This window comes from Epinephelus fuscoguttatus, linkage group LG14 (genome assembly GCF_011397635.1).
Source record: "Epinephelus fuscoguttatus linkage group LG14, E.fuscoguttatus.final_Chr_v1".
Lineage (NCBI taxonomy): Eukaryota > Metazoa > Chordata > Actinopteri > Perciformes > Serranidae > Epinephelus > Epinephelus fuscoguttatus.
This window is the reverse complement of record NC_064765.1, coordinates 6,203,197-6,227,558: the sequence shown is the minus strand read 5'-3', so window position 1 is coordinate 6,227,558 and position 24,362 is coordinate 6,203,197. Positions and strand designations below refer to the sequence as shown.

Below are 24,362 nucleotides of genomic sequence, written 5' to 3'. Positions count from 1 at the left end.
GGAAGACTTGGATATGATTCAGACAGCCTCTTTTCATCTTCCACCACTCTTTCAAGTTCCCCAAACATTATGGAAGCGCAATATTAAATCCCTGGAGTACTTTAAAGTCATTTATCAAGCAAACACGCCAGACGGTTTCTGGTTCCAGCGTCCTAAACGAGGAAATTCACAGCTTTTATTCAGAAAGTTATGTAATTGTAGATGCAGGACTTTTGGGGTTTGGACATTTAAAGTCACAGTGAAATGGAAGTTAGAGCTTCTGGAATATATTCAAGTGGCGTGTAGTTACAATAGGGATTTTAATAATCCTTTGCATTTGATTGGAACGCTAAAAAGTGGGCGGGCTTAGAGTTTAGCTACAACGGAGGACAAACTGCGATGTGCGGTTTATGATCAGAGTGGTTAGCTTATCTCCCAGAGTCTCGTTTGATTGGATGAACTTTTGTAAACAGCCCTGAGTGCAGGATGAGTCATCAAATATGAGATAATTTCACCTGGTTTTACACACTGACAAAAGGGATTTGATGTAACACTACTCTGATATTGATTCTTTTAAACATATATTTGGCATATAACAAGACATACATGATTAATTAACACAGGGACACTAAAATATACCTGGGAAAAATGTGTTTCTTTTCACGGGGGCTTTAAAGACACAGGGGTCAGCATTATTGTTTTGTGGGTCAGGAATCTACTTCCACAAAGTCAATATTTACATGTCTCTATATAAACTGTTTAATTTATTCATAGTTATTGACGCTAACATTAATTGCCATTCAAGAAACGGCTCAGTGTTTAGCTACTCCCATCATCAGAGATATTAGGTTTACTATCCTGACACAATCCTTCATGTTTGGTCCTGTAACGTCACCTTAAACTCTTGACACTTGCATCATTTTTTGCTGTTTTCTGACGATCCGTAGACTGAATTATTACTTGATAAATGCTTTAAAAAAAAGCTAGATTTATCGATAATGATCAGTACTCGCAGCCACATTTATAACTATTATCTACATGAGACGTCTGCCAAATGGTGCTTCACAAGAGCTGACTCACTGTTTAAAAAGAGCTTCACTCAACAACACTGAATCCAGTAGAAGAAGGTGGAGACAAGTGAGGTGCGTACCTATAGCCGGGGCGTTGATGCACAGTTCTCTGGCCAACACCAGGAAGGTTCTTCCCAGTACGTAGACGTTCACCTGTGGAGGACAGCAGTGATTAAAAAAAGTGATGAGCAGCAAACATCATATCACTGAAGGGTTCAAATCTGTCAGACAGAAACCTTGTGCTGTGAGTTAAGCCTGATTTTCTAAGTGGATTTGTGTGTTGACTTGATGCTGTACGTCCTAAGTGACCCCAGGAGTCACTTAAAGAGTTAAAGCTCGAGCAGCAGTCTGAAATTAAGACCTCACAAGACGTGACTGATGATGACTGGTGTGTTTGAGAGAGAAACAGACTGTTAGGATATGAAATAAGGCCATTGCGTCACCGGCAGGTTAAGTGTTCTGGTTACATAATCGACCTGAAGGTTACAGAACGTTTCACAGCAATATGTGTGATTAAAAGCTGAGCTCTGGGCCTTTTTTCCCCCTCTCGGGCAGCCTCTCAAACTCATAGTTCTCTTTATTAATTTCTAATCAAAATATCTGCCACTCAGTCGGCCCCCCTGAACTCTCCTGTCTTGCACTTCTTTCCTTCGGATCGATTTCCTGAATTTAAATTACAGATCTGACCGATACACCAGTGGGTTTGGACAGCGCCGGCTCTCTGCTCTGATACTTCTTTCCACTCTCAGGATCGCGAAGAGATGACATTTTAACTCAGTTATTTTTGGTGATTTACACTTGCACATGTTGCAGCAACCTGATCACGTTTCACGCTGATCGATTTATCTTCATCAGCTAGGACGACCTTTAACAGACATCTGCACTGACAACTGCTTCTCCAAAAAAGCAGAAAAAATATATTCCAGGGGACAAAATGTTATTTTGATGACCTTTGTGGTGGAAAAAATGTAATTTCAGCCACAGAACTGATGGCTAACTGACTGCTGACCTTAAAAGTTTAACTCCTCATGGTTCATCACTGGAGTTGTTATTTATCTCAACACCTCTGTGAACATGACTTTAACATTTCAGCTCTAATACATGCTAATGAACATCGCATAGTAAGTTCATTCAGACTTTATATTCTTTAAATTGAGAACCGACCGTCATTATTAGAGCTGAAACAATACATGGATTAATCACATAACTGATGAAAGACAAATGAATCAGCAGCCATTTTAACGACTGATGCATCGTGAGTCATTTTTCAAGCTAAGAGAGTCAAAGCTTCACAGGCACCAGCCTCTTGAACGCAATGATGAGTTGCTTTTCTTTGTGTTATCTGACAGGAAACTGAATATCTTTCTGTTTTGGACTGACTGTCGGATAAAACGAGGAATTTGAAGATGCTACACTGGGCTCTGAAATTCTGATGGAGATTTTTCACTATTTTCTGACATTTAATAGACAAAACTATTCACAGATTGATCTAGAACACAACCAGCAGTCACAGTCTTTGCCAGTTTTATAATATTTCATTTTGGCAGTGCTCTTGTGTGGCTGCTTGTGTTAATACTGCTGTGTTTAACACGTTAAAAGGAAAGGTACCGTCCCCATGTTTGGTCCCCCCTCTGTTGGGGTACCCGGCACACAGATCTGGTACTAAAAGGTGGAGCTGTGAACACTGCAGTCTGATTGGTCAGTAGAGGACGGTCACTCTGCTCAGGGCTGAGTTGTGTCTGGTTTTGAGGCTCATGTAACCACTGTTCATACTGTGGAGAGTTTTATTAGTAAACTGTAACTATAAAATGAAAGGATGTTTTGCTGCCTCTCACAGCAGCTGGAGTCTGAGAGAAAAATAACTTCATTCACTGGGCCGACTGCCGGCAACTTTTAAGGTGGAATGTTAACTTGTGATGTCACTCTATGCATGAGTTGAAGACGTGAATCCATCAGCACACCTTAAATTTCACTGTGACAACTTTGACCATCTATTAAGTTTTTATATTACAGACACTTTTAGTTTATATATATTAATTTTGACCAGATTATGCGAACTGCATATATCCCAATCTTCACTTGTCGTTCCTGTGGGCTACAGCAACACTAAACCCCTGAGCTTGCCTGAAAAGGACTAAATGCACAAAGCTGCTATTTTTAAATATCCCATGGAGAGAGACTCTCACTGCAGCCTGTTCTATTTTGTTCTGAAAATGTCGGCGTGCAGCCTCATTCTGTGGACGATAACCCAGGTGCAGACTGATAAAGGAGGAAATACAGTGAGTGCTGTACGGAGCAGTCAGTGACAACAACCCCGCCCACATTTAGACCCTGTTTAGACGACAACTGTTTCTCTAAAAATGGAAAAGTCTGTCCTTTGCGTTTTAAAAAACTTCTGCATTTATATGACGACGTTATTGAAACGATCCTCATTCACGCCGAGCTGCAAAATCTACTGGAAACGCTGTAGTATGCACGCCAGGCCAATGGGTGGCAGTGTAAATTTGCAAAGCAACATCACGGCATGACGCCATGCGCTGAAGCGCCTTCCTCTACGATGTGGTGATTACAAACCAAAACAAAGAAGACACAATGGCGAAAGCACACACAGATAACTTTGTCTGGACGGACGAGGTGGAGTTGCTACAGTAACAGATCTACACTTCACTTCAAATCAACAGGGTGAGCGGCACAAACAGAACTCGGCATTTTTGTTCTGACGGTCGACTTTCTTGCGCATGCCTAGTGACTGGAACCGTAACGCACATGAGCGAAAAGTCTCCGTTTTCAGAGGAACTGCATATTGCAAGTCTACATGACAATGGAGACGCTGCCGTTTCCAAAACATTGCACTCTGCATTTCCAGGCAACCAAAATGCCGCAGTCGTGTAAACGATTGGCCAAAACGCAACTAAAGTTTACTGTTTTCAGTTGAAATCGCCTTAAGAGGACTGTTCGTGGTGGAAACACTAGGGTCGAGGTACCATGTCTGAAGGGTTACTGTGGGATCCAAAGGTACCAGACTGAAAGTGTTTGGTGGGAACGGGGCTGTAGTAGCGAGCATCCAAGAGACACAGTACCACTTTTGCTGACTAGTGTGTTTATAAACAACTTTGGACGTGTCGATGTTCCAAACTTGTGACCATTTTTGCAAAAATGCCCTCCTTGTGCTCCTACTGTCCCTCCGCCACAGCTCAGCAAAGCAACACTGCCTCAGTTCACACAAACACAACATGTTGTACTGACAGAGTAGAAATGTGTGTTTGATTTAGATCAGAGTGTCTGCAAGTTAAATTTAAGGCTTGTTAAGACCACACAGAATTAAATTTAATACCTGTTTCACCATCATGTTGGCCAAAGTATGATGGAAAACCAGAAGGGACGATGTGGCCTGCAATTAGTTATTATTCAATATTTTTCTGTACTTTCCAGCATTATATAACAAGGATTCCTAATGATATAATATATTAAATTAGAGCCACATAGAACAGCAGGAAACAGATGGATGGATGAACCAATGAAAAGTTAATCATGCGTAAAGTTCATCCAAGGTTTTCCTTAAATCGACACTTGCTCATATGAGTTCTCTTGACGCAGAAACATTTTGTTTACAGCAGGCCAGAGGAAACTCTTCTAAGGCTCATCCAGGCTCCCTGTTCGATTGACTTAGCGTAAAGCCCTGCTGTGTTTGAGAGGTTTCGTTGAACTCACATTTTCTAGTTGAGGGAAAAACATGTTTATATTCCTCAAAATAAGGTGGGATATTTTCAAACAATATCGAGTCCCGAACTTGATAAATTGGGGTATGAAACATTTCCATATCAAACGTTCTGCTTCAGGATCTGATGAGGACGTCCCCAGTGCAGTTAAACTAGGCTGAGCAGCAAACTAGAAACCTGGTTTGCTGCAGGATGTGGGTGGAGGCTGGGTGGTGGATGAGGGCGAGTGTGTCATTGGGGTTATCACGCTGGCACCTCCCATCACAGATGTTTCATTGTATTTAACCCACAACACCTCCAGAAGGCACAGCAGTAAATTCTGACACCCCCCCTTGCTCCCGACCCCCGCTCTATCTGAAAGGATCTAATGATGAATAACAAAAGCCACGGGGCTGCACATCTATCACCTTCTCCACAAATTATCAGCATCACAGCTCAGAATTACGTTTCAGTGCTTAAAGCTAAAGCAGAAGGGCAGTGAAAGCTGCAGGATCAGGTCGCGAACTCGGGTCAGATCTCTGTCATTCCTTTAGACCGACTCTCCAGATCTCTGAGGGGGGGTGGGGGCAGACAGACGGACTCTCGCTCTCCGTCCCCTCTGGAGTCGAGCAGGGACACAGATGCTCCTCTGCTATTCTGGGAAGTGGATTCCAGCAAGGAATTTATACGCAAAGGCAGAAACGGTGGTGGAGGAGGAGGAAGTGGACCAAGTGTGTGATTACAGCTTTAACAGGGATGTTGGTTGTTGCTCATGATTGTTGGTCTCTGGAGCAAAATCAACACTTTTATAGCTTTTAAAAGCCGCACTAATCAGTAGTTTCATATAACAGTGGATCAATGATTATGTGTTTTCTGTGGAGTGATTTAGCGTCTTTGACCTCAATGTCTTCCTTCATGAGCTTCTTTTTTTTTTATACAAGCCCAGAATATGGATGCTGTCACACCTGCCCTGTTTGGTTCGGTTCAATCAAACTTAAGTTTGTTCGCCGCCTAAGTGCGGTTCGTTTGGGCAGGTGTGAACACAGCAACCACACAAAAGGACCGAGACCTTCTTGAAGAGGTGGTCTCAGTCCGGTTACAAACGAACTCTGGTGCGGTTGGTTTGTGGTGAGAAGGTGTTCCGACCTGGATGTGAAGCAACTGCAGTCACATGACACATTGTTTGGGTTAAACATGAGCATGTTACAGTCCTGGAGGATTATTAATGTGCACCTCCTCCTGTGCTGCCTTAATATGCACATTCAGCACATCCAATGCATCAAAACATTGTTTTCTAGTTGGAGCCGCGCCTCGTTTTCAAACTGTATGCTTTGCCTAAAATGAACAATGACAGCAATATAGTCCACGATGAGCAGCGCTAAAATCAACCTGCGTAGTTGTCCCTCCACTGTGACATTAGAAAGTGTCACATTTATCTTGCAAGTGTACTCTTCTTCAACGTTTGCTTTACTTCCTGGATTTTTCCCTCATGGAAATTCTGACCAATCAAGAGCAGCTTTCTCGCACAAGGCATTTGATCTGGTCCGCTTGTAAATGCTGCCGTGAGAACACAAAATTCTAGGCAATTATACAACTTTGGAACTAAATCAGTCTCTGATTCAGACCAAAGGAGACAATTCTCGGTCTGAAGACACATCTGATGTTTGTTTTGGTAGCCGGGCCGGCCATGTGAGCATGTTAGTGCATGTTACTCTCTGGGCATGCGTAGAAAAGTTGTGCTCAATGGACAGTCACTGCACTTACTAGACGACTGCCATCACAGCCCTGTGGGACAGCGTAGTTGCAGAAGCCTACACCCACCCCCCAGTTACCTCCCAAGTTGCCCCAGTGAGTGTAAGCTAACCCCATAAACACTGTTAGCTCTGTCAGCACTCCTGCTGATCTTAGCATTACTAGCCGCCACCATTTCAGCTCAGCCACCTCCATTTTTGCTTCTATTCGAGGTGAGAGCCGTGTGCACGCAATCCCTGCCCAGACAATGAACACGTATTCGCTCCGTGATTTGGATCTGCTCCAAAATATAATGAGATCTTCCCTGTCCCATGCTACACCCTTCCACTGAGTGTCATGAACTATAGTTTTTCCATAGTCCTGCTGATACGCAAACCAAACCGAAAACATGACCTCACTGATGGAGGTGATAAAATGGTTCCAGTTCTGGACACCTTTAGGTTACAGATATAACCCTGGTCTCTCCTGAAAGAGAGCTCTTTGAAGTTTACCAACACAAAGTCAAATTGAACATCACATTGAAACAAGTCGACAAAAACACAAACATGGTAATATACGGTCCTTTACTGCTTTTGTTTGAGTGATATTTGAATTTTGAAATGATTTTCACTGACAGAATGCCAAAACTTAAATTTAACTTTGAATAATTGTAGATTTTGTTAACTTCTGAGTAGGAATTTATCTTCATGGTGCTTGTTGAGAGGTTGAACTTTTTTGGGTTCGGCCTCTGAGCTCTCATTGACTTCCAAACACAGCAAAAAAGCTCCAATAAACCCCTTTCACTCTACCTGCTCAGTGCCAAACAACAGAAAGACACAGTTAGAGATTAGCTGGTGAACACAGCAGAGCATTTAGCAGCTACAGAGACAGATATTTTTCCTTCAGGAGCTGGTGGAGACCAAAAACGGAGCTAAATGAACATGAATATTGCACATGAATGTGTAAATTAGCAACTGTTTGCAAACACAGCAACTGTGTAATGTGCTAATATGTTAATGCTGTTTTTTTGCTTGTTACTCAGCTCCTCAAGAGGCAAAAAAACATCCCTTTAGGGTTTAAACTAAAGTCTTTACCATCAGTAATAAAAACACTGTACGATGCACATTGTCCTAAAAGACAAATTCAGAGCTGCCTATATTTAATATAATTTATCATTAAATATATGTTTACATCAAATTCATTTTCTGGTGTCTCTATGCATTCATGCAGCACAACAGATTTTTTTTAACCGCACAATTTGCTGAATTTCACATCGTCTGAAAACGTTTGTTCTTGGTAAGTAGAATCAGTGAGAATGAGCACTGAGCTCAAGTCTTTGAATTTTATTTAATCATCACTTTGAACTACCGGCGTCGGAGCTGCTTGTAGGTGAAATGGAGAACCTAAGCAGGATATAATCCCCCTCTCCACTGCAGCGCTAAGTGAAACTTTCCGGGTCGAGGGGTCAGAACTCAAAGCGCTCTACGATCAAAGACTCTTGAGTGGTTACTCGATACTTCACGGCCGAGAATCAACAGGTGGAAGAGAGCAGCTTTCAATTAAAGGATTCCTGATGGGACTCGTGTGACCGAGGGCAGCTCCGGTTATATTAGTGAGCATCAACAACTCTCTCCTGAAGACAGAAACCACAGAAGCAAACAGCCAGTGTCAACAAGTCTTCAGCTGCACTGAGGAAGACGACGAAGACATCAGAAAATCTGATGCTGATATTTGTCAGATAAAAACATGCTTGGTCAAATTAAAGTTTGGGAGCTGTAATGCTGTGTGGATACTCTTCTTTAACCTCCACTAAACCCGGCTGAAATATTGAATTGGATGTGCACATAACGACGTTCTGTAGTAAATGCTGCCGAAACACATCATCTGTAAAAATAATAAAAGCCCTGGTGTTTCAAGGATTTGTTAATAAATACATGGAGAGTTTGAAAGTGGAATTCTTGATGTAAAGTGGCCGATATGCAAGTCGAGTGTTTAGTTTAACTTTCTGAAATCTGACCTGGAATCAAATCCACTTATCAAAGCTGAAACCTTTCAAATCTCTGACTGAATCTTATCTCTAGGGAGAGAAAAATGTGCCCTCTTCCAATTCCAGCGCTCGAGTGGATGGTTAAGTATGAAAAGGCTTTAAGAGATATGAGCTTACACATTATACTAGAAATACAACAATGCCAAAGAGTGCTGCAGGAATGAGTCTTAAAACCCGGAAATTAGTTAACATTTTAGCCCTCCTGGCTTCCTCATTTAAAACTCAATAGGTCTTTTGATAGGTTTTTGTTTAGATGCCTGAAGTAAGGTATGTGGTTAATACAAGCTTAAGATATTTGTTCTGCAGCATTAAATACATCAGTAAATACCCCCCTAGTGGTGGCCATGTTGAAGTCATGCAACCGTGGTGTAGTTTGTTTAGAGCCAAGTGTCGATAGCATCTACACTTAAAAAAATCGTAAAAGCAGTTTTCATTTGTTAAGATTATCTCACTAGACCAAGCTTATTTTCCAAATTGTTCCAAAGGTTTATAACAAAATGACTCAATGACACCGACTCCCGTGTGCGCACAGCGAGAGAGGAGAGGGAGAGACGCTGTGCTGCTGCCAGAGGAGCCGCTGAGTGAGTTCCCTCTGAGTGGTCAGTCACTAAAAGAGTCTGAGCAGTCCGGGGCTGTTCATGAAACATTCAGGACGCCACAGTTTATTCCACACTACTGAAGCTGCTCCTCTTTTTGGAATCACTGCTCCGTCTATAATAATGTCGCTATCAGCCATGCTTGTTGTTGCCGTGGGTAACAGCATGACGTCGATATGTCAGAAAGTCAAAATATCGCAAGCATCACTAAATGAATTTTTTATATCATATTAAAAATGATACTGGTATTATCGTGGATGAGATGATATGGCACACCCCGAATTCTGTACCCTGTCCAGCTTTCAATAACAGCTTTAACTCACAGTATACACTTCCTGTAGGCCAGAGGAAACCCCTGACAAACTGAAACAGTGACTGTGAATATGAAGTTGTGGACACTCTGCGGGATCGTCTGAATGTTCGCTTTCCAAAGCACCTGTTGCTCAAAAACTCTGCATGTGTGCAAAGACATGCGTCTTATGTGGAAAACATTCAGAGCATGTGGTGGAATGAATAAAGTCTGGACAGCTCATCACATTAGCAGCAGAAAACAGCTGATATTTACAGCCAGTATTGATCTCGCCCCTGACCAATATGCTTCTTCTACGTGATTAACTCTGTGGCTCAGACTGACAAAGCTCCTCATTCATCCAGACAATGCTGAGCAGACCAAGTGGCCGGGGTGTGGTCAATAAAAAAGTGATTGGCGGAAAGGAAAATCAGCCGCAGCAGCAGCCGAAACGCTGGGCATTAATAACCCCCCACAAACCCACCCACCTAAAATCCACTCAAAATCCACTCCCAGCCGCCTCATGCCGGGGTGTGGATGAGGGGGGAGGGGGCGTCCGGCTCCTCCAGGACAGCTGGCTGCATAAAAATAAAAGCCCCTGACCAGCTGTGACTCTGAGAAATGTCCCACCACCTCCTCCAGCACCACCACACCCCTGACTCACTGTGAATCGGCTGCCATTAAATATGCAGACAAATGCAGGGCCTTCTAAATTTATACACACACACACACACACACACACACACACGACTCCGCTTTAATTACATGGGTGAAAGTCTGAATGCAAGATGACTGCAGGACCAAGTGGTTAGGCAGAGATGCATTATGGGACTTGTGGTGAGTGGTGGCAGGAGTGTGTATTTAAGTGGCTGCTGTAGCAGGGTGGGCATCAGCACACATTAAAGACAGAATTAAAGAGCTCAAAGTCTGGAGGAGTTATTTTAAGTTTAGCTTTTGTAACCTTGTTTTCACAGATTTCTTAAATGAATGGAAATAAACAGTTGATCGATTAAGAACAGAAGTGTTTTAAGTAGAGTTGCAATGATCTGTTGATTGAAAGAAATCAACTGAAAGTAGGCTTCACTTAAATTTGCTGCTATTTCAACGCAAACACTCTAATGTACGTACTCAAAACCTGGTATGGACTAATGCTGTAATAGCTTTGTAAGGCAAAGCCTTTTAATGAAGCGGTTAATTTTAGGATTTGGCACTAAACACAGTGCCTGATCGAAGGTAATTATGTCCCAATCAAACGGTACAACATTTTTTCAAAATAAAGAAACAACAGAATTTATTTAGAGTTGCAACGATTTGTCGATTCGCAACTGAATGAAAATTAATGTGCAACTATTTTGAAAAGTAACTCATGAGTGTTAGTATACTTGAATTCATCAGTTTTTCAATCCAAGTACACAACTGTACATACTATAACCTGGCAAGGACTACGGATGTTCCTGGCGACTAAATGAAAATTTTAATTAAGACTAGTCGACTAGTCTAAAAAAAAAGGGAAAACATTCAGAAAACAGTCAAAATTTAGCACAATTTATTGTTGCATTAGGAGCCCTTTGAAGCCTTTAATCACAATCTTCAACGACCATGTTGGATTTTAAATGCCACTGAAGTACGAGACACTTTGCGCTGTGCAGTATGAATGTGAACCTGCACATTATCCGACAGCAACTCACTTAAAGTTAACAAATAATGTAACATCTCAAAAAAGAGTCACTGCTGCTGAATTCATTTTTTAGATCAAAGAACTGCCAAACCGCGCTGGTTTTATGAGAGGACATCTCTCGTTTCCCACCATGCTGTTTTAAAACTCAAGTCTACTCGGGCATTACCGTGTGGAGGGGGACTGCTGCCTGACAGCTCTGTAGCACCCACTAGTGGCGGGCGGCTGTATGGCAGATAAGCTGCCTTGTACGTGATTAAAACACTAATTGGTTTAACCGACTAATCTTTCTGGTGCCGACTAGCATAAGACGACTAATCGCGCGCATCCGTCGTTTAGTTTATTGCACTTCCTTGTTCTCTGGCATCAGTAAAAATCCCTCTCTCACCTCCAGCTCATCCAGAACTCTGCTGCCACAATCTTGACTCAGACTTGAAACCATGGCCCCATCACACCAATCCTGGCTTCCCTACATTGGTTACCTGTTGCTTTTAGAATTGATTTTAAGATTTTATTGATTACCTACAAAGCCCTGAGAGGCCTCGCTCCAATTATATAGCGGATCTTTTATTGCCCTATGTTCCTTCTCGCACCCTGAGATCCTCAGTTGCATCTTTTCTTGTTCCGAGGATTAGATTAATTCCAAAAGGTGACGTCAGAGCTCCTCGACTTTGGAGTGACCTGCCTGAGGAAGTCAGAGCTGCAAACTCAGCCTCATCTTTTAGATCACTTCTGAACTTGTTTAAAAACGGCCTCAATAATTTTAACTTTTTTATTATGCCATATAAATAACGTTTATCATTAATATTATAACTTAGCTTTGCAAAATTAATAGATTAATCTGAAAATGAAAACTGATCTGCAACTATTTTGATAATCATTTAATGATTTAAGTCAGTTTCCAAGCGAATATTTTTTAATTTTAGTTCCCCAAGTGTCAGACTTTGCTGCCTCTTTTTGTCTTGCATCATACTAAATTTAATATTTGGGGCTTTTGAGACTGTTAAGTCAGACACAACAAGACATTTGAAAACATCATCTCTGATATTTTCTGATAAATAGAGAAAATAATCAGCAGAATAAGTTACAGTTCTTTAATTTGATGGAAGTCTTGAAACTTACCTGCAGGAGATCACTGAGATCCAGCAGCATGTCTGAGGGAAACTGGTTAAGGCAACGAAACCAACAGAATCAGAGTTGGAAAATAATCTGTCATGGTTTTGTTTTTTATGACACAAATGGAGGACACTGACTGACAGAAGAACGAGAGAGAGGAAGGTCAGATAAAATATAGCACACTTCAATAATGTGGATGAAATGCAGCACCTCAATCCAGTTACTTCCGCCCTCTTTTCAGTAGTTTTACCATTTTAAACATTTGCTCTCACACCTCCATACTCACATAAAAAACCACTTAAATGTCTTTGAGGTGTATTTTATGACTTTGCACCTGCACAGAGGACACCGGTGTCACACTGATGACGAAATAGAATAAGTGAAAGTCGCTGAGCTCAGGCAGCTGTGACAGTAAATCTAATGAGACACTGCAGCTTCACCTCTGACCAGACGACTCTTCTAAATATACTGACCGACCTGTCGCCTCACCCCCCGTGACCTCACACACACACACACACACACACACACACACACACACACACACACACACACACACGTCTGCCTCTTCAGCCTCTGGACATCCCACCCTCACAATGCCCGGCCCCCACACACACTCAGACGACCCCGGTCTCCGTGGCGACGGCGTCTCCGTGGCGACGGGTGCACCTGTCTCCAGAGCTGCCTGAGTGGATTAGCTGGGGCTCCTCTGAAAATGGCCTCACAATGGAATTAGCAGCAGTGCAGATGAAATGGAAAAGATAATCCCAGCGCACGCCGTCTGGAGATTACAGGCGACTCCCTTAATCAGGGAAATAAACGACAGCAGGTCCTTCGACACATCTGGGCCCACCGAGGGGAAAACAAATGTTTACACCTTTTCTTGCAACAGGAAGTGCAATACCAGGAGCTCGCTTATTAAAAAGGTCCAGAGAAATGTTGTTTAAACTGATCCAGCTGTCACGTTCATGCTGCATGTGGAGCGCTGTCAAAGTATCTGCATCTGCTGCTTTATGCCCCAATCATCTGTACACACTTCAAGCTTTGTAAACTTTGAGAAACATCACAGCCTACATCGCAAAATTGAGCCAGCTGTGAGCTTTCTCAGTGTTTTATACTTTAGCCGATCCTTATTTTCTTTCATATATAATATTAAAATGTCAAATGTTCCTATTAAATGTGGCCAAAGTTTTAAATAACAAGGTAAAAGTATTCTGAAGTTCATAATACTCTGGTTTCACCTGTTTATTTCTACTCTTATGACAAGATGACATCAGATGGCGACGGATTTCTTTACATCGCCATCAGCTCCAGGCTCGCCACTGCAAGTGTTAACATTACAGACACTGCTACATGTAGCTACATGCTAACATGCAAAAAAAGGATTCTTCTTGGGTGCCAATGTTCATTTCTCCCGGAATTCAGATCAGATTCCTGCTGGAACATGTCCAGTTGTAACTCCATTAGGTTCATTTTGTCTAATCAGTTAAATTGTTTGGAGGTTTTTCTTTTTTCAGACAAAGATTAGGAGATGTTGCTTTACCTAGCGTTGTGACGTGTCTTTATCAGACACCATCAGGCAGTGGGGGAAAGTAAACATCAGCTGATAAAGACACGTCATGTCACGTCACGACGCACGTCAGATGACGCTTCTGAAGAAGACTGAAGTTGACAGTCGAAACATGTCAAGGTACAGCAACATCTCCTAATCTTTGTCTGAAAAAAGAAAAACCTCTATACTATGTCCAGTTGTGCTTCTAAGTTTTTATAGGTGATTTTTTTTTGATTACAGTCATTCCCAGCTGCAATGATGGCGCAGAGACGCAGAAATCCGGGGGACCTGTAAAGGCCGACCAATCGGAGCAGGAGGGGGACTGATGACACAGCCTTTTGAGAGTATCTAGGTTCGGTATCGTGAAACAGGACAGGCAGGCAGGATATCATGTTGGGAGGAATCTGATATGATGGCTGAAACATGGGCGTGTCATAATAAACAGTCCCCAACGATGCAACACAAGAGAGACTTCCGACGCCATCTTATGCCCCAGTTGCTGAAACAATCCACTGTAAGATGTCTTGCACACAATCTGGAGCTGTCACAGATACAACTTTCCTCAAGGTGAATAAATTCTAGCCAGTGAACCTGTAACCACGGAATTTGGGGGAAACAGAGACACACTGAAGTATCCCGTTGTTCTTGGCTAGCTTACCTAAAGTTAGCTCTGTGCAGCTGAGAGACGCAGATTGATTCATTGGTGTATGCCGTGATATTATTGGTTGAAATCAGTATTAGCTTACGTAAGAAGATGTCATACTTTGCATTTCGATACAAGCGTACCAAGAAAGTGATTGTTTTTTGTTGCAATATGATCAGGGACGTGATCTAAAAGGGCAAACGAGACGTTTTTTATCTCGGCTTTAAAGGACAGACACTAAAACAGAGTGTTTCAGACAGAGGGTGAATACAAACAGCTTGATAAGATCCAAACTAAAACAAAGACTGCGTGGTTTGCTGCGACACAGCATGCTTTAATCATTCTTTTGTTATTCAGATGTGGCACACAGATAATTAGATTAGCTTTGAGCCTCCCACTGATGAGGTTCTACAAATATATAATCACTACAATCATAGAATAACCATAAACATGAGACTATCACAAACACTGCATTCACACTATGAGCGACACAGCAACAGACTACAATCCAAGCTGACGCCCAAACAAAAGCTGTAGATGTAGCTGTAGCTTTAGATGACGTTTAGCTACGGTGCTTTGTGGCAGGTAGACACACATAAGCCCGACTGTTCTCATGCACTGTTTGAATGTTATCCTACAGAGAATAAAGCAGCAAAACATACACATCCCACCTCATTATTAACCAGTAATTCATGTGCAACCAACATACTTGGCAAGGCTGCAATCACGTGATCAATGTGCTGACCGGATTAAAGAAGAAAGTTGTCTCATAAGGAGGCAGGCTGGGGTGGTGGATGGGTCACAAAACCTTCTCCCAATGGACCAGTGTTCAGAACTGTGTGCCCTTTGAGTCATTTTAAGGTACGTCCTTACCATGTTTCTTTTCCTAAACCTAACCTCCTTCACGTTACCTACGCAGCACCATACACGGAGCTCTAATTCGTAGGATATCATATAAACCGTTACATGAGGATATGTTGTTTTGGCACAGAGCAGAAAGAAGGCACTGTTCTCCCAGAGGGACCCAAACTTTCCTCCTGACGCCAGACTGTAGGAGAGTCAAAGCTGTAATTCTGGCTTCTTAAAACTTGGATCTTATTTTTGCAGTTCTGCTCCTCACTACCAGTAACAATAACGACACTGTTCTCTCGGATCGGCTGACTGCTCATGTTTTCTCGCCTCGTCTGACTCCTAAGAGATGCTCCAGTGTTCCCAGACCCAATTCAATGGTGTAACAGCTGACAGGAACGATGGCCAACACTAAGACATGAGACCATAAAAAATGAGTACACCAAAAGGAACAGTGTGTCAGATTTAGGCAGACTTAGTGGCATCTAACAGTGAGGATTGGAGACTGTGACCAGCTGAAACTTCTCCAGGTTAAAATTCTTTCAGTGTTTGGGAGGTTTTTACTAGGAGATGAATTATCCACAGAGGTCTCCTCCTCTCCACAGCAAACAGACCAGGTGATCTAAATTGGTTAAAATGGTGAATAAAAGTTTTATGTTTAAAAAAAAAAAAAGTGTTTTTCCAAAGCGCTTGTCGTCGAGGGGCTGCTAACTACGGTGGCCGACATGAAATTGTGAATGGCCCTATCTGGAGCCAGTATTTGGTTTGTCCATTCTGGGCTACTGTAGAAACACGGCAGTGCAACATGATGATCTCCATAATGGAGGACACACTCCCTATGTAGATATAGGCAGCTTGGAAGAAACCACTGTCCCTGTCTCCATGTCATGGTTGCGTGATACAGTAGAAAATATTAAATTTTCCAGGGTTCAAACAGACAAATTTTATTTTACACACAAGTTGTTCTTTTTTTCGGCAGTTAAAAAACCCAAAACCTCACATCTGTATTGCAGTGCATTGTGGGTTATTAAATCAGTAAAGTCTGCTGAAGTCTGCACCCCAAGTGGACTCTGTGGACGTTGACGCTTGAGGCCCCTTGTGGACTGGATGAATTGTAGCGTTCAACAGCCCTCAGCACTCCCAAACATCCTGGGAACGCGCCTGCAAAGTCTGTGAGTCTGCAAGTGCGGACATTTGGATTCAGCCTATATTGCTGAACTTCTCCGCCCCTACTCCGACTCCCGACCTCTTAGATCCTCACAACAATGTCTTTTAACTGCCCCACGATCAAGGTTGGTGTGTAAGGGAGATCGTGCTTTTGTGGTTGCTGCACCAAAGCTCTGGAATAGCCTTCGTTCTCAATCAAATGCTCCCTATCTGCTGACGGCTTTAAGACAAATATTAAAATGTTAATGTTGTCAATGGCCTTTGGCTGTTGGCAGTGGTTTTAATATTTAGTACTTTCTCTTTTTTATGTTTGTAATTGTTCTTCTTTGTGTATTATTGTGATATTTCTATATTTTCGTGTCATTCTTCTAATTTGTACGGCACAAAATGTGCTGTATAAATGGATTTGATTTGATTAGATCAGGATTCCTCAACCTCCGATGAGTGGGGTGGGAGGGTGCAGGTTTAGTATTGGAACTCATGTCACAAAATAGTTTTGTGACGAATCCTAAAATGCAAATAAAATATGTTCAATTAAAAAACAGATATAAGCAGGTCATTCTAATGTGACAGAAACACAACATTCTTATTTTTAGGTAATTTTACACTAAAGAAAACATACTTATTATATTATATTTCATTTCTGCCGTATCTCCCCCCAAATCCTACACACTGGACCTTTAATTAAAGAAAGCAGTCTGACTAAAAGAAGCAAGGATGCAGAAGGTTTATGGGAAAGTGGGTCTTTTCCTTTTTTAAATTTGCATCAACAAATGAAGTTTGAATAATTTATTGTCATTCATCAAGTTCCTGGTTGGTGACGGCTGCAGCTGGACCATGAACTGACGAGTGACTGATGATGTGATGACATTTTTGTCTTGATTTGATGGTTGTAATGGTAAAAACATTTTTGTGTCGGAAGCAGAGAGGAGGAAGGGGCGAATGACAGCAGAGAAGCAGGGAGGGAGGGAGGAAAGGGAAGTGCGGTGAAGGTGAAATGAAGGTCGGACTGACAATAAGGTGGATGGAAGCGAAGAAGTTAAGATGCAGTCTGAATAAATCCCAACCGTCCGGTTTTCCGTGCGGCTGCTCGTCGTTAAATTAAACTCCATTAAACTCCAGATTTAGACGGATGTTTCTTTTTACACTCTGTTCTCCTTCTGCCTCCGTCTTTGTCCTGATTCTCCCCTGCGACAACATTACAGACTCACCCAGCTGTGGAAAAGGAAGTGAGCAGAGCTATTTTTACCCCGGCCTTACTCCTCCAAACATGCACAAACAGACAGGCCTGCACTGACACACACACGCACACACACAAAAGCCCAGTAAACAATGCAGCAGGAAGGCATTACACCCTCCTCGCCCTGCTTTCATTAGGTAAACCTATCCCTGCTGTCCTGCGCTGCCGTTATATAACACAATCATCCTCGGAGGCGAAGTGAATCAGGAGTAAACCGACAGCCGCACAAAAACCAAAGAGCCGCCCTGCTTATGCTTAAAGCATGAACCTAAAAGTCCCATTATCCCGACGATGACACACCGCTCTCCACTTCAATAAGCTGCCGTTAGCAGATTATGAAACATTAAGAAAGGCAGTGACGGGCGGCCCGGCCTCCGCTGGCTCACATCAAAAGTAACCTGCAGACTTTGATGTGCCGTTCTCCATCAGTTTAAGATGCAGGTTGGCAAATTTAACGCGCAACTTTGTCTCCGCTGACGCCGAACTTTTACTCAGCTGTTAGACGTGCGATCAAATGAAAAGTGTCTCCTGATGCGGGCAGGAAACGGAGCTCTCCTCAATTGTGGAAGTCTTTGATCAGGTTTCCTTTCAGAGGTGATTTTTACACTTTGTTACAACATTTTACTGGACTGACACACACACGGTCCACACGCAGGACGATGGATAAGTTGGTAGCTTTACCACCAGTTGCTTCAGGTCAGGAGTGTGGTTGGATTTCTGTGTATCTATACACACACAAGTGCTGCTGTTGCACATTTTGTTCTCTAATTACAGGCTTTTAGCACGTAGAGCTAAAACAATGAATTTAATCTGTAAGTCAAAGAACAGAAAATCAAGCAGCAATGATTTTGATAAGTGAAGGGATAGTTTAAGTCATGTTTCTGGCAAAAATTGCAAAAATAATCACTTGTTTTTAGCTTAGGAAATATGAATATTTGATCCTTTTTCTTTTGTTTTTCATGAGTTGACTGAATATTTTGGGTTCTGGACTCAGACCAAACAAAGAACTGTTCAACACTGTTATTTTCAGAATAAGCCAGGCTACTACTCGTCATGTCTACACATGTTGTAGGGTTTACACAATTTGAAATAGTTTGGATTTTTTTGTCTGTATGTCCAGATTTTCACCAGAATTATCCAGACATGAATGGAAGAAGGAGAGTGTCAGGACATGAATTACCTGTTTATGATCTTGTTTTCGGAGCCGTTTATGAGAAGCTAATACACTAGCTGGAGTGATCCAAAAGAAACCGGGATACTGTAGTATGTGTTCACCTTTTCCCCATTATTGAGCACCGCTAACTACCTGTGCAGGCATTGCTGGGGTGATATGAACAGGAAGCATGTTGTCCCGAGACAGTGAATTTGCGGTGGACTACACCTACATTTGTTCACATTTTGATGAGTCTGCACTGGGAAAATAATTAGCTCATAGCAGTTCCTGTTTGCACTGTTACCATGGGTGCAGACAACAATCATCTGCATTACTTTTCTGGCTCATTAAACATTTGCAAGACATTTTGGAAAAGAAAGAAAATGAACTGTAAGGATACGTGGCGTTCCTTCGGTGCGGCACACCATGTAGAGACACGCGGCGATGACGTGGGAGGACTTGCGGCCGCGGGTCAGGTGTTTCATGAGCGCCATCTTGTAGAAGTTCAGGGCCGTGTCCAGACAGTGCTTGTTCATCTGCAGCTGGTGACCCAGACTGTTGATGTTCTGTCTCGCTGAAAGACACACGAATAACAAAAAGCACGTGAGCTCACAGAAACATGGCGACCATTTTTCATTAACAAATACGTTCAAGTAATCAGCATCCCGTCTGTTTTTAGCATTAATATAGCAAAGAGGAAAAACAAGCACAAAGAACAGTACTTTAACACCTTCATGGCAGAGGAGAGGAAGTTAAGGTGTCGTGATCACCCAGTCTGACACAGTGACCATTGAGAAGGACATGAATGTGTTGTATCTGAGCCCAGTTAAAACCCGTTCTTGGTGCAGAGACCAGAACACACACACACACACACATGCATCATTACACCAGCACATATAGATTCCCATTTGCAAACATGTCAGGACAAACACGACTGCAGACAAGCACAAGGGTTCCATTACGCACACGTGTGCAAACGTACATGTGCACGCAGAAGCCTGCATAACGATGTCATCACACGCAACACACGTGTGCTCCGTCTTTAGATGCAAACACACCAACACACTGCACGAACCAGTTCAGGTGCCGCAGCAGGTTACAAGAGTTTATAACTACTGTAATTGAGCTGCTGCAGTGTGTGTGTGTGTGTGTGTGTGTGTGTGTGTGTGGAGAGTTCATGACCGCAGATGAGCTCAACATGCTGAATATCTTCGTACACAAAGTGTGAGTGTGTCTGGGAATGTGAGAGGCTCTGAGCTCATCGTGTCTCGTCATGCTGTTTCAGTTTAGCACTCCAACAGATCTGAAACCAGAAGATTTCAACATCAGCATAACACACACACAAACACTGCTCTGAATCCGTCCCTCATCCAGCTGAGACGATAGAACAGCATTTAGTCTGGAGGTTTAATTTAATTTCCCCTCAGGGATCAATAAAGTATTTCTGATTCTGATTAATCACATGGATCCTCTTTAACAGATGAAAACTGCTCAGTTGTTGCAGAAATGTTCACATTTTTAAGACAACATGAACAAGACGTGCTCAGAAAAACCACAAAACTAAAATCTACCATTCCATGAAAACTGGGCAACTCCATCTGTTGATGAAGATGATGTGATAGTCTGAATCAGGGACTAATGTTGTCACAAAGTTGTATAATTGCCTAGAGCTGGTTGGTGTTCTCACGGCAGCATTTACAAGCGGACCAGATCAAATGCCTTGTGTGAGAAAGCTGCTCTTGATTGGTCAGAATTTCCATGTGGGAAAAATCCAGGAAGTAAAGCAAACGTTGAAGAAGAGTACACTTGCAAGATAAATGTGACACTTTCTAATGTCACAATGGAGGGACAACTACGCAGGTTGATTTTAGCGCTGCTCATCGTGGACTACATTGCTGTCATTGTTCATTTTAGTCAAACCATACAGTTTGAAAACGAGGCGCGGCTCCAACTAGAAAACAATGTTTTGATGCATTGGATGTGCTGAATGTGCATATTAAGGCAGTACAGGAGGAGGTGCACATTAATAATCCTGTAACATGCTCATGTTTAACCCAAACAATGTGTCATGTGACTGCAGTTGCTTCACATCCAGGTCGGAACACCTTCTCACCACAAACGAACAGCAGACCACCTCTTCAAGAAGGTCTCAGTTTGGTTGTTTTGGTGCGCACCGGAGTCCGATTGCTGCCCAGACGAACCGCACTTAGGGAGCAAACAAACTTTAGTTCGATTGAACTGAATCAAACAGGGCAGGTGTGAAAGCACCCTAAACGTAGCTTGTAGCGACTTTGATTCAGTTCTGCCTGATTTCACATCCACTTTTGATATTGCAGAACAGCAATAAGAGTCTTTAGCAACTCTGGCTGAGACTGTATTTACGCCATTATAAAAGAAGTAGGGCTTGTGTTTGTAAAAAATTAGAAGGCCACCAACGTTATAAAACACAATTCTAAAAAGGAACATGAATTTCTGAGCCACATTTTATCATCATTCATCCAGAAGACCTCGGGACACTTCAGTCTGGACCAAAGTGGTAAATTGAACCTTGGGAGCAGTACTTGGCAAAATTATCTTAACTCAAGGTCCACTTAACTGTCTTTCATGGGCATGAACTGCATCTCACAGTCTTCAATCTTACTATATAATGACGAAAACTCTGTGTGTTCCACGTGTTTCTCCTCACTGACTTGGTCAATCCATGTGAAATTTGGCACAGTGGTAGAGGGTCATGGGAGGATGCCAATGAAGCAATATTACATCAGTTGGCCAAAGGGGGGCGCTATAGCATCCGATTGAAATTGCAAACTTTGAATGGGCATATCTCATGCCCCGTATGTCGTAGAGACATGAAACTTTGCACAGAGATGCCTCTCCTCATGAGGAACACATTTGCCTCAAGAACCCATAACTTCCGCTTATATAGATTTTCCGCCATTTTGAATTTTTTGAAAAACACTTCAAATGGATCTCTTCCTAGGAAGTTTGAGCGATCTGCATGAAACTGGGTGAACATAATCTAGGGAGCAATATCTAAAGTTCCCTCTTGGCAAAAGTTGGAAAACTTACTCAAACTGAGCTTCTATAAGGCAATGAATATTGCGGAGGGCGTGGCTCATCACATAAAGGTGTAGAACATCTCAAGGGTTTCACCCATCACCACGCAACTTTGTAGGCATATGACCACACATAATCTGAGGGGACCCCTCCATTATTGACCCCATCAAACAAAATGGGGGCGCTAGAGAGCTCATTTCTTATCTAGGCCTAACCGCCATATGGATTTTTACTAAACTTGGTAGATATGTAGAACAGGACGCCTCAAGGTGACTGGAGAAATTTAACTCTAATTGGCAACTGGGTGGCGCTATAACAACAGAAAAATGCTTAAAAATGGCTAAAATGCGACCGATCGCTGTGGCTCCCCCTGTGGACCAATGTTGGTGTTGTTTTCTAATGTTTGGTATGACTAAGTCATGGTATGGTATGCTGTACATAATCATGGAAACTGTCAGTGTGTCATTCTGTCAGTCAGTTATTCTGTCTGTCCCACGTTTTTCTACTCACTGACGTGGTCAATCTATGTGAAACTGCACATAGGCATTGAGGACTGGCATAGGTAGAAGGTGACAAAGCTACCAATGGGGATGGACTAGTCACTTCATATTTATATACGCTATATATTACTGATAACAACTGTTGAGATACTGTGAAAAGCTCGAGAAAAACTACAAGTTAAAATGATTTTGTCAAAAATAAGGAAACAAATAACCATGAAAGATAAGGTCTTACACATTCTTGACTCTTTCAATACAGATGTCTTTCTGCTGTGTCCTGCCTCATAATTCATAAATTTTCTTTGACTTTACACAACCCAGAATCTCAGTACATGATTGTAAACAATTGTGCTCTGTAACTCCTTGTTCCTTTGTCAACTGGGATATGAATCTACTAAACTGAATGCTCCGACATTTAGCACTTCTCCCGTAATCTCAAAATCACTTTGTTTTACTTTATTGTCCATTTAAAAATGAAACTAAACACAACATAAGACACGCAGTTAAGTAATACAGAAAATACACACAAATATCAATAACCCTAAAAAGCCAGACAGCCTCAGAAACAAACAAGCCACAGGCCTGGAGGCAGGAGACAAAAAGAAAGCCCCTAAAAATTTACCTCACAGCTTTGCAAATTTAGAGACGTAACAGCAAAGGGGGTTCAAAGGAGTTTCCGTATCTGTTGCTCTGGTTTGAAGCAACTACTGCGAAGATAAAACAAGTTAACAGCTCCCCTAATTTCTACAAAGTTTGTGTCACAGATGATAAGTAGGGCAGAGACTCAGCACTGCAGCTGTAATTACCAAAAAACCACAAACTTAGTTTTCTGCCCTTTACGTGACTCGTCAGCTCAAAATAGCGACTGATTTCTTAATAGGAGCCTTCAAATAAATAAATAACACCTCATAACATTTACATGAACAAAAACTGGGACACCCTGAAGCAGAGTGGCATTTATACATCCACACAGGATCTGATGAGGCTATCCGGGGAGCTATTTATACCAACACCTACGTACACCTGGACTATAAAACTGTAAATTAATGATCCAGTTAAACATGAGCCTGTCATTTTTATCGGGACATCACCAGTCACATACATGACGTCCAGTGGAGCCAACGACATCTCCAGAAGGAGCATGACATTCATGTTTGTTTATGATTTAAAGTTTATTCTTGACCTTTAAGATACACTATATGGACACAAGTATCTGAACGCAGGGAGTGTAATGACGTATTCAAATACATATACTTTTTGGAGTTGGCTCTTCTTGTCCACTCTTCTTGGAAGGCTTTCCACAAGGTTCTGGAGTGCTTCTTTGAGAATTTGTGCCCATTCATTCTGTAGAGCATTTATGAGGTCAGGCACTGATGTTGGACGAGAAGGCCTGGCTCACAATCTCAGTTCCAGTTCATCCAAAAGGTGCTCGATGGGGTTGACGTCAGGGCTCTGTGCGGGCCAGATGAGTTCTTCAACACTGAACTCATCAACCCATGTCTTTCTAGTCCTTGCTTTGTGCACTGGGGCACAGTCTGGTTGGAATGGAAAAGGGCCTTCCCCAAACTGCTGCCACAAAGTTAGAAGCATAGCATTGTCCAAAATGTCTTGGTCTGCTGAAGCATTAGGACTGTCCTTCACTGAAGATAAGGGCCAAGCCCAAACCCTGAACAACAGCCCGATACAATTATGCCCCGTCCACCAAACTCTGCAGTTGGCACAATGTAGTCAGGCAGGTAACCTTCTCACGGTATCCGCCAAACCCGAGGCCTGACTGCGTGATTCGTCACTCCACAGAATGCGTTACACTGCTCCACAGTCTGTCAGTGTGCTTTACAGAACTCCTTCCGACGCTCGGCATTGGACTTGGTGATGTGAGGCTTGCGTGCTCTGCTCGGCCATAGAAATCCATCCCACGAAGCTGCAGTTTTTGTGCTTACATTAATGCCAGTGGAAGCTTGGAACTCTTCAGCTATGGAATCAGCAGAGCGTTGGCGACTTTT

General features: G+C 42.4%; 1 protein-coding gene across 1 annotated transcript in view; it reads right to left on the bottom strand.

Annotated features, from left to right (window-relative positions):
* Positions 1 to 24,362, bottom strand: part of brf1a (BRF1 RNA polymerase III transcription initiation factor subunit a) — a 159,053-nt gene that overhangs the window by 120,027 nt on the left and 14,664 nt on the right. Inside the window, exons 4-6 of the mRNA XM_049596569.1 lie at positions 19,203 to 19,376; positions 12,208 to 12,239; positions 1,130 to 1,202 (exon numbers count right to left, since the gene is read on the bottom strand). Coding sequence (XP_049452526.1) covers positions 1,130 to 1,202; positions 12,208 to 12,239; positions 19,203 to 19,376 — 279 coding nt within the window. The remainder of the gene's footprint in view (positions 1 to 1,129; positions 1,203 to 12,207; positions 12,240 to 19,202; positions 19,377 to 24,362) is intronic.